Genomic DNA, 12,021 nt, shown 5'->3' with positions numbered 1-12,021 from the left:
GCAAACAAAAATTGTTCTCTACCTACATACTATTTTACAGCCCCCCCCCCCCCCCCCCATATAGAGCAGTTTCCTTACAGTACAGTACCAAATCAGACAAACAAACAAACAAATAAATATTCAAACATGCAAACAAACTTGAGTTTTAGTAGTATATAGATTTACTTTTGACATAGTTTGTGTTCTATTTTTAGAAATTTATACTAAATGCTCAAGTTCAAGTGTAAACATTATTGTTCACAAACTATCTTACCCACAAGAAAACAGAATAAGAATTTATAATTTGCAAAAATACCTTAGCTTGTTCTGCTGATCTTGACAATGCTTCTGAAAAATGCAGATATTGTATTAAAAGTAAACAAGATCTTCTTGGGTAGACTTTAAATTCTTATTATAGTTATAGAAGAGAGGGTTTTCTTAAAATAATAATCTTAGAATTAGATACAAAGCTAATACTAAATAATTAAAATAAAAATGTGTTTTAAAAATAAAATTAAACCAAAAATAATATCAGTTTATAATTAATTATATCTCAATATGTATTTTACGTAACAAAATTTAGTATAGTATGATAGTCTGTGTTACCTTTTGTATAAATCCTAAGGAGTTCAGTGGTGAGTACAAGTGCAGTACTTTTTACTAAAAAAAAAGACATTTTAGTTATGTTTTTCTTCAGAAATTTCCAGTTCAAACATGAGAATATAGCAGGAATAATCTGAATTTCCTAATAAATATCTTGCAAACAAGTTCGACAACAATCCTAAATATATTAAAGCCCATGATCGCACTTCTCTCTCTCCGCAAGTTTTTTTAGGGGATGTGATCAGTATGTTCCGCGATATATGGAGAACATAATATACATACAGACTTTTGTTGAAAATAATATGGTGGATGTTATAAATGTATAACCCAACTCTGATGGGTACCTAACTCGCATTAGGGAAAGTACAGGCGGCTGGGCATAGTGCTGACCACACTATCTCTTCATATGCCGAGGTTGCAGAAACAAGTGAACTCTACTTCACTTGCCCTATAGACCAGGGGTCTCCAAACTACGGCCCGCGGGCCGGATGCGGCCCGCGAAGTCCTCTCACCCGGCCCGCTGAGATCTTTTTGTCCAAGGAAAAATCGTTTGTTGGTGATAGCTGAGGAACTTTGGCCAGAAAAATCAAAGACATGCCTGGAAGAAACTGGCCCCCGAACTGAAATTTGATAGTTAATGCGGCCCTCGGACTGAAAAGTTTGGAGACCCCTGCTATAGACCATCAGGTTTGAAAAGGGAACTTTACTTTTTTTATAAATGTATAAACTAACTTTTATTTAAAGAAAGAAAATAAAAATAAATGTATATTTGTATGTAGAAACACAATTTTAATTATGCAACCGGAAAAACATTTATTGTTGTGAAAAGAACGCAATAAAAATGATGTCACATGCCACATGTTTAAACTAAGGAAAGAACACAAAACTGATGGCATCATCTTTCAGCTTTAGAATATAAAGAAAGGAACTATTTCATTCAAATTTGATTTAGATCTACAGATCTACTTATCCAGACGTACAATTTTCTAGGCCAAAAGTAATACAAATTACTTTAAAAAAACAACATAAATACCATTCAACAGCCGGGTTTTTAACTAAATCGTTTAAGTGTTTTGATCAGTGTGTGCATTTAATAAGTTGTTGTGTTGACTAATGATGTATATAATTTGGTTTTCTAATAAGTATTGGTAGCCCTTGTTATTTTAAATGTGCTCTTTTTTATAGCTATTAATTTATTTCTTTGATTTTAAATGTTCCGGATTTTTAGCTATTAATAAAGTATTAAGTTACTTCTTTGCTTTGTCACTAATATCTCAACGTGCAGTGTTGCGTTTTGACCAATAACTATTTTATAAATTATTTTGTTTTACAAATACGTGTAACATAAAAAATATATAGGCCTATAATTCACATGTAACGGTACTGACGGCTAGTAATTATATAAGAGTGATGACCTAAATGAACAGTAACACTGCCTTTTAAAGGACTGTTTTCTAAATTTACTTACTTTTAAGTAAATATTTAGGATAATGGATACTTATGATATGGCTTGCTCACTTCCATCCTACTTAGTTGGAATAAGTTTACTGGTAAAAATCTTTATGCAAGTTTATAAAAAACAAAGCTTAATTAAGTAGAACATTTAATTTCTTTTACTTACTTGTTACTTTTTCATCCTTTAAATTTTTTATCAAAATATCATTAATCAGTTTCTGAAATTAAAAAGCATATTTAGTTGAGTCACATCAATCACCTAGGTATTTTTCCCCGTTAACCTCCTTTCATGAGACCGACACGTCATAAATTGCCACGTCATAAATTGCTGAGCCTCCTGAACTTACGCCACAAATCTTCACTCATCTTCACAATCATATGTGACATCATTTATGGACAACCCCATATCACTCATTTGGGCATTTGATGTTGACATTTTGACAACAAAGGATAACCAAAATGTGTCTGACAGGTGGAGACTTGCAATCGACCATAATGACAACACGCACTTAAGGGGTGGAATGGCTGATTGTTTTAGATCAGGGGTCTCCAAACTACGGCCCGCGGGCCAGATGCGGCCCGCGAGGTCCTATCATCCGGCCCGCAGAGATCTTTTTGTCCACGGAAAAAAACGTTTGTTGGTGATGGCAGAGGAACTTTGCCCAGAAAAATCAAAGACATGCCTGGAAGAAACTGGCCCCCAAACTGAAATTTGATAGTTAATGCGGCCCTCTGACTGAAAAGTTTGGAGACCCCTGTTTTAGATGATGTTTTACGAGTGTAACTGGTGGATAATATATTTTGTCTCTCTGTATATATAAATGATGACAAACATTTATTGTTGTCAAAATTATGGCTTGAGATCTTAAATAAGGCAGAGCGAAACGTAATTTGTTACATTATGACTTGTTGTGACATTGACTTTGACAACAAAAATATGATGGAGGTTGGGGTTTAATTAAGGTAAGGAGAAGTAAAAAAAATGACATAAGTTACGATAGAATCACTAATGGACGCCAGCGAGAAAAGTCTCAAAGGTATTTGAGAGGTCCATAAATTAATTTGAAAATCATGCACGGCATAGTTACAATTAATATGGTTATAAAATCCTGCCTGTCTGGTTTATTTTGGACTTTACTAAAGATTTGATGTATTTGATGTTTTTAATATTTTCGGTAACTAAATGAAAATTTAAAAAAAAAGCAAAAACAATTTGGTTTCCATGTGTAAGGGCGACATAAACAATGGCATCCCGCTATTCGATAGGCTGCCATAAATTTTATTGTACACACTGTAAGCTAAAAAAAAACAACTAGGTCATGTAGTTTAAATTTGCATTGTTATTTAAAAACTTGATCTGCAAAGTTTTGTAAACTAATAGTTATCTATCACTAAGTTACTGTACGGCCAATCAATATTTATCTTACGAAAGTGAAACATCCAGTTATAACTTAGGCTTGATGAAAATAAATAGAAATGTAGCCTTAAACTCAACAAATTATTTTCAAGTTTTCTGGATTTGCAACTTTTGGTGGCCGGAAAGAACCGCAACGGAAAAAAGCGCAACGGAAAAAAGCGCAAAACAAAAAGCGCAACGGAAATAAGCGCACATGGAAAAAAGCGAAAAGAGAAAAAAAGCGCAAAGAGAAAAAAGCGCAAACAGAAAAAAGCGCACACGGAAAAAAGCGCAAAAGGGAAAAAAGCGCACACGGAAAAAGGCGCAAAGAGAAAAAAGGGCAAAGAGAAAAAAGCGCAAAAAGAAAAAAGCGCAAACAGAAAAAAGCGCAAACAGAAAAAAGCGCAAACGGAAAAAAGTGCAAACAGAAAAAAGCGCACACGGAAAAAAGCGCAAACGGAAAAAAGCGCAAACAGAAAAAAGCGCAAACGGAAAAAAAGCGCAAACAGAAAAAAGCGCACACAGAAAAAAGCGCAAACGGAAAAAAGCGCAAACAGAAAAAAGCGCACACAGAAAAAAGCGCAAACAGAAAAAACAACGAAAAATGTGCAAAAGAGAAATTTAGCACAAATACCTATATCGACTAGATGACACATTTATACATGACTGTTAGGGCTGCTGTAAGAGTGTCGTGTTTGATCACGTGATCTGCTACCATTTAAAGCGTACCACTACCATGTGCATTCCCCTCACCACGATACAGGCGATAATCGCTTTACACAATGCCTATTATTTTCTTGGTCAATAATTATTCAACTACTATTCTCGTATAAATAAACATAAAACTATCCTTGATATCGACATTACACGAAGTATCTCTCACATTCTCCCTAGTCCGAACTACCTAGCTTGCATACCATAACTACCCGTTCCTATGGCAAAACTTCACTCACTTTCATCCGCGTCATCTAGCATGCATTCGTCATATCTCTCGCAACATCATTCATTCGCACCAAAATAACAATTATGTATTTAATATTATTTCACATCATGATGCACTTACCTACCTACCTACTACTTTCCTACCTACCCACTTACCCTCCTACCTACCTACCTACCCGCCTACCCACCGAAAAAGGATCGGCGAAGTTCGTTAGTTTCGTAAACTGTACTTTTTTAATGAAAATTCATTGACATCATTGACATATGTTACATATATGTTACATTTTGCGACAATCTTAATTTCTGATTTCTTCGTCAGCAGAAAGGTCCTATAGTCTATAGTTTCCTGTAAGTGTGTGTTTGTGATGGTGTCGTGCCAGCGGCAGAGTTTCTTCCAGGCATCTCTTTGCCCCCCCCGAAAGAGATGGAATTTATATAGTAAACATACACTTTTACTAGTGTCCGCCCCCCTCGTAAATATTAAGTGCTCCCCCCCCCCCCGGAGAAAAAAGTCTGGAAGAAACACTGACCAGGTCACCAGCGGATCTAGAGTATTTGTATCAGTCTGAGGCAACTGATGGACTTTATCAATGGTGGTCTTTGTCATACTCCCAATCTCTGCCTCATATACGCTTACCGTGTAATGTTAAAATAAATAGCATGTAATTGAGTTAGTTCGAAGTGAGTTTTCATACAAGCCCAACGCACTAATTAAGATTGTCGCAAAATGTAACATATATGTAACATATGTCAATGAATTTTCATTAAAAAAAAGGCGGGTAGGTGGGTAAGTGGGTAGGTAGGTAGGTGTGTAGGAGGGTAGGTGGGTAAGTGTGTAGGTGGGTAGGTAGGAAGGTAGTAGGTAGGTAGGTAAGTGCGTCATGATGTGAAATAATATTAAATACATAATTGTTATTTTGGTGCGAATGAATGATGTTGCGAGAGATATGAGAGATATGACGAATGCATGTTAGATGACGCGGATGAAAGAGAGTGAAGTTTTGCCATAGGAACGGGTAGTTATGGTATGCAAGCTAGGTAGTTCAAACTAGGGAGAATGTGAGAGATACTTCGTGTAATGTCGATATCAAGGATAGTTTTATGTTTATTTATACGAGAATAGTAGTTGAATAATTATTGACCAAGAAAATAATAGGCATTGTGTAAAGCGATTATCGCCTGTATCAAGGTGAGGGGAATGCACATGGTAGTGGTACGCTTAAAATGGTAGCAGATCACGTGATCAAAGCTTTAAATGGTAGCAGATCACGTGATCAAACACGACACTCTTACAGCAGCCCTAACAGTCATGTATAAATGTGTCATCTAGTCGATATAGGTATTTGTGCTAAACTTCTCTTTTGCACATTTTTCGTTGTTTTTTCTGTTTGCGCTTTTTTCCGTTTGCGCTTTTTCCGTGTGCGCTTTTTTCTCTTTGCGCTTTTTTCCGTGTGCGTTTTTTTCTTTTTGCGCTTTTTTCCGTGTGCGCTTTTTTCTTTTTGCGCTTTTTTCTCTTTGCGCTTTTTTCCGTGTGCGCTTTTTTCCATGTGCGCTTATTTCCGTTGCGCTTTTTGTTTTGCGCTTTTTTCCGTTGCGCTTCTTTCTGGGAACCACAACTTTTATAGCATTTATTCTAAAAATATAAAATTTCTAAATAAATTTTAGGCTTAAGTTTTTATTTTTATTTTTTTTTACGGTCTAAATCTAAAAAGCACTTTTTTATTCCGTGTCAACATTATGGAAGGAATCTCGTCAACTCGCTGGTGTCCATTGATGAAAAGAAAAACCTGAATTGAAAATAGTGAAAATTCAAACAATAAGAAAAAAACTAAAACTATATAGTAATAGTAATCATCAAATTAACATTAGTCCAAAAAAACGTGATTTTATATATGGATACAAGTTGCATCTCAAAATACTTCTAGAATTAATAAAGTTGTTTGTTAGGAAATTCAGTTTTTAAAGGGCAGAATTAGAAAAAAAAATGCTTTGTAATACGGACTATACAACAAGACAATTATATTTAAATACATTTACATTCGAATAGAAATGAAAGGGAAGCTACTCTAAATAACATTTTCTTAAGATGGCCGCTGTTTTTAATAGCAAATTTACTATCTTGAACAGGGCTGATAAAAAATAACTTCAGGATATTTAAATTGATTTAACCATCAATAGTGATCTATTATTCAATTATTTATAATATTTTATAAAAATATATGAAAATATACTCATATTAATGACATATTCATTAATTCACTCTCTCCCACATTACTAGATCTAGTTTTGGCCGAACTTACGACCCTAAACTAAGATTCTACCGATTCTAGATTTAACTATTCGTCTTACAGCGCTTATACTTATTACTACTACTTATTAGTTTATTTTTATGGTAATCTATCGTTTTAGCGTAATCAATTCGGCCAGTGCTAGTAATGTAGGGATAAAGTAACTAATGAATATGGCTCACATATGAATATATTTTTGCATATTGTATTAAAATACTAAAGATAATTGAATATTAAATCACAATTTAAGGTTAAATCAATAAAAATATCATGAAATTAACGTTTAACAACGATGTTCCAGATACTAAATTTGATTAAAAAAACAGCGGCCATCTTAAGAAAGTATTATTTTGAGTAATTTCCCCTTAATTTCTATTTGTATGGAAATGTAATAATGTATTGCTGTTTGCTGTTAAATACGATTGTCTTGTTTTTAAATACAGAGTATGCGTTTTTTTTAATTTCTGTTTTTTAAACAATTTAATTGACTGACAATAAACATCAGCAGTTCTAGAATTATTATTATGAGATGCAATTTTTATAAAGTAAGGAAGTCCCCATTTTTGTAGAGCTACTACTACTAGATCTAATGTTTATTTAACTATTAGTCTGAGTTAATTGTTATTGTTTGTTTGCGATTTTCATTCCATATTTTCATGTTTTTTCCCCTTTAATTAGAGATTTAATAAAAAATGACGTCAGGTTTTTTTTTTTACCCCTCTTCACCTTAACCCCCCCCCCCCCCATTTTCGCCGTCACAAAATAGTCGTAAAGTCGAAAATTACCTTTTTGCCCCGCCTGTTAAAAAGTTAAGCCATAATTCTATTGAAAAAGAATTTTTTGTTCAGCATTTTTGTATTAGGCAAAATACATAACGTTTTACGTTTCTTACCCCTCCCACTACCCACGTAAAACGTCGTCTCAAAACCAGTTACTCCACCCCTTAAATGCACGATGTCATTTATGGTAGATGTCAAGTCCTTACCTCCAATATATATTTTGAATAACCTTTGTTGTCAAAATGTTGATACCAAATACCCAAAATGAGTTATATGGGGTTGTCCATAAATGATGTCACATATGCTATGCTAATGTGACGTCAACTTACGCAGGACCACAATTTATTACCTATAATGAAGAGGTGATCGGGGGGGGGGGGGGGGGAGGTGACGTCAATTATGGAAGACTTCTATAAAGCTGTGTTCAATGATAATGAGTAACATAAAGTGTTTGTTTTCATGCTTATCTTTGCTCATAACGAATGATCATAACTATTGCAAGCCTGTTGTCCTAAGCGGTGTTAAACAACATCAGCACATCATCCCCGCCAAAAAGGGCCTGCCACTAAATGCCTACCGACGAAAATAGGCCGCACTCTACTGTCTCCAAATGAAATAACTTCTGACAATAAGGCTCAAACCAAGTTGCTCATTGCAACGATATTCGACAAGAGTCCAAGACAATTATTGGCTTGCAGGTAAAATTGGACAAAACAGTAAGTTTCGCGACATGGGGCATAACAAAAGATCAACTCTTAATACAACAGCAGCTAAGTAATGTAAAGCCAGAGCTCAGTATAAGCTTGAGTTTAATATAGTGTTAGCAGTGGACAGCCTCTAAGACAGTGCATTAGGAATACGGCGGTCAGCAAAACGCCCGAGTCCGACGATATCTGAACACCAATTTTGCCTTTTATGAAGTGCGGAGCACCTTTAAGAGCTGAGCTTGACACCACCACTAGCGCCGCTTATGTCCACATATTAATCACAAGTTTTGCGTGGAGCTTAATGGACAGACGAAGTTTATAGGTGGGACCGGGAGCCTAAATGCATACACGGAAGCCGCTGTGTCACGGGCATTTTAGAGCCAAACGTCTCAGAGCAGCAGGTTGCAGAAATTAAAAGCACGTGAATTTGTGTAATAGAGGGAGAACATCACGCCTCTGTAATAAACACCTATATAATTTACCGCACTAAAGTCATTTAGATCTATTCATCAGGCTAAACGTCGCTTAAGTCTCAACCCCATATTGCCTGTTTTGATTATCTCTTTCTTTAACATTAGCCCAATGACAAATGACGTCACGCGCGCTGCGAACTCGGTGACGCTGTGCTTAGTGGGGGATGAAACGGCGGGGTTGAGAAAAATGACCTATTTCTTTTTTTTTTTTTAACAGACGAATAAGTGATAGATTCTAATTTTCCTACGAAGTATAGGTTGATCTAGTTTGTTTTTTTTCTAGAGGGAGATATCACCATATATTGGATGTTTTTTGTTTTTGAAATAATGGATGGTGGGGAGGGGTAAACATCGACTACTGAACAAATAAAAAACCGATGAAATCAAAAGGCAAAGAAAAAAAAACCATGTGGTATTCAAATGTAACTATTAAAATTTAAACCTATTTTCATAACCACAATATTCTTAATTCAGAAAAAGTGTAGGCCTAAGACTAATGTCTACAGACAAAATAAACAACTAGATCCAGGCTTTAATGGGTTACCCATAAATGATGTCAAACTTTTCCAGATGAATTTCCTTTCCCCCAATCGTCACTAAAAACCCTTAATCACAATTTCTAACGAAAACGAATATATTCTTCATCATTTTTGTTTTAAATATTATACCACGTCCCATATTTTGAGTCCAACGTCATTTATGAGGAATATGGACGACCTAATAGTTATCAAGTTAATCAGTACAAAAGGGTTTAACCATTAATGTCCCATTCATTCTACCAAAACTCCACACATGACGGCCCAATGTAAGGAGCATAACTCTGTATGATCAAGTGAATAGTTTCACAAAATATTTGTTTTTGTCTAAATGAAATTGAAAATTAAGATAAAAACTACTGCTTAATGTTGGGAATAAACCTGGCTTTCCAACAGTATTAAATAGAATATATTATATTCGGTAAAAGTACAGTATAAAAATAAAAAATGTCGGAGAAAATTCAAAACAGGTCATTTTCGGTAGTCAACTTTATTTATTTTTGTCTAAACAACTATGCATCGAATTTAACAGTTAAATATCAATTTGGTTATGTTTAACATATATAATTCATAAAATACATGCCTAGATACGTTTAGAGGCATTAATTTTTTTTATTTTTAATATTAAATCTACTAAAAATACGACAGATGAGTCGAAAATTTCGAGATAGAAAGAAACTATTATTTTTTATCTTTCAAAAGCGCCATTGAAATTAGAAGACCGGAAAAGGATGCTGAAACCATCCGACTTCCTGTTTAGTTAAAAATTAGGATTTGTAGGCCAAATTTTAATGAAACAAATTTAATTTTTCTATGCGTATTGTAAGCGGGCGGCAGCGGGCGTTACGGGACATTAACGGTGTCGGGCGGCAGCGGGTGTTACGGGACATTAATGGTTAATAAATGTTGGACCTCCCAAAAGTTTCTGAGATCTTGGATGTACAAACATACATAGTACATAGCCTTACTTTCAATTGAAATTAAAGAAAAGAAGACAGCCCTCTGTCCTACTTATATTAAACAAGACAGCTATTTATATTAAACAACAAAGTCAACACAATATACATACGAATAAACATTTTTATCAAGGGAAACTACTCTAAATTTTATTTGGAAAGATGGCCGCTGTTTTTATCTACTAATATTTATCTCAAACACCTTGTTTAAAGTTAGTTTCATGATATTTGAAATTGTTTTAGTCACTGATTGTTATTTTAAATCAATTACCTGTTATATTTTGTAAAATTTGACTTAAATATAATATATATAGGCCTATAAAACTATAGGCCTACTTATTTAAACAAATATACTCATCAGTTACCTCTCCCGCACATTACTACTGCAGCGAATTGATTACGCTATAACGATAGATTACCATTTTTATTACTTACTTAGTAATACTACTTACTTAGGTAAAACCTTAGTTTAGCGTCGGAAATTATTGGGTAATGTTTGTTGAGTTTCGGTAACTAGAGTTACGGTAAACCATGGTTTATTTGACCATTGAAATATAAATAAATTGAAAGTCAATTGTGGTAAATTAATGTTTTAATTTTCTAACTTTAATCGACAAAAGGAAACAAGAATAAATATAAATATAATAGAAGTTTTTAAATTAGTAGATCTAAAAATAAAAAAAAAAACATATATTAATATAAATATAAGTCAAATGTAATAATTTAATGTTTTTGGCTTGCAGCGGATTTGCGACCATTAATTAATTAGATCTAGATCTAGCTAGGCCAAGTTAAAAAAATCTAGATTACGAAAATAGTAAAAATGATTACAAAATGTAAAAATGATTACAAAAATAAATCTATCCAAATTTTAAACATTCTGTATAAAAATAAAAGATGACACCAAATAAAGTATGGTTTACAGTACTTCCGGTGAATTCCGGAAGTGTGTGACAGACTTTGGCATTGTTTTACTGTTTTTCACTGCTATACGATTCCAGAATAATAACAGACGCTAAACTAAGGTTTTACCCTTACTAGATCTCTCTAGAATACTCTAGATCTATCTAGAATCTAGATTACTAATACTATACTTACAGTTTTAAATGATGCACTTGAATTTGATTTTGTCAACTGGGACATTCTAGATCTAGATCCTAGATCTATTCTAGATCTAGACTCTATACATTTATTTAAAAAATAACAAGTCTAGTTATAATATGTTTTGAACTTTTAAAGCACTAACTAATAGTTTAACAACAGATCTAGACTTCTAGATCTAAATCACATCATGTTTTTGTTGGGGTCCAAGCCTCATAGAAAGTTGATTCTGTAGATAGATCTAGAGCTAGATCTCTCTAGATCTATCTAGAATCTAGATTACTAATACTATACTTACAGTTTTAAATGATGCACTTGAATTTGATTTTGTCAACTGGGACATTCTAGATCTAGATCCTAGATCTATTCTAGATCTAGACTCTATACATTTATTTAAAAAATAACAAGTCTAGTTATAATATGTTTTGAACTTTTAAAGCACTAACTAATAGTTTAACAACAGATCTAGACTTCTAGATCTAAATCACATCATGTTTTTGTTGGGGTCCAAGCCTCATAGAAAGTTGATTCTGTAGATAGATCTAGATCTAGATCTAGATCTAGCAGATAGGCTTGCTAGACTGCTAACGATCGGTAATTTTATTTTTACTAATTGAAGAACTCTGAAGGCACCTTCTAAGTACCAAAATATAAATTACGAGCCGGCCCGCGGCATAACATACGCCGCTATTTAGTTGTTTCTAATTTTCAATAATTCATAATTTGTGAATTCGACAGTACCAACGCTGACACTGAAAATATTTCTTTAAAACACTATAAGTAGCTCGTTAAGGACCATAACCCCC

The 12,021-nt window shown here is 33.9% G+C and overlaps 1 protein-coding gene across 2 annotated transcripts in view; it reads right to left on the bottom strand.

Annotated features, from left to right (window-relative positions):
* LOC131958312 (centromere protein X) overlaps positions 1 to 11,460 on the bottom strand; it is a 13,182-nt gene extending 1,722 nt beyond the window's left edge. The window contains exons 1-5 of one of the 2 annotated variants that reach the window (XM_059323271.1): positions 11,213 to 11,460; positions 6,091 to 6,162; positions 2,204 to 2,255; positions 586 to 639; positions 296 to 327 (exon numbers count right to left, since the gene is read on the bottom strand). In XM_059323271.1, the coding sequence (XP_059179254.1) occupies positions 296 to 327; positions 586 to 639; positions 2,204 to 2,255; positions 6,091 to 6,162; positions 11,213 to 11,257 (255 nt within the window). In that variant the 5' untranslated portion in view covers positions 11,258 to 11,460. The remainder of the gene's footprint in view (positions 1 to 295; positions 328 to 585; positions 640 to 2,203; positions 2,256 to 6,090; positions 6,163 to 11,212) is intronic. The other variant, XM_059323273.1, reaches the window with a different exon arrangement.
* Between the last annotated feature and the right edge of the window lie 561 nt (positions 11,461 to 12,021).

This window comes from Physella acuta, unplaced genomic scaffold (genome assembly GCF_028476545.2).
Source record: "Physella acuta isolate Inbredline_101_S28 unplaced genomic scaffold, ASM2847654v3 ptg001315l, whole genome shotgun sequence".
NCBI lineage: Eukaryota > Metazoa > Mollusca > Gastropoda > Physidae > Physella > Physella acuta.
The sequence above is the reverse complement of the archived record's forward strand: the minus strand, read 5'-3'. Positions and strand labels throughout refer to the sequence as shown.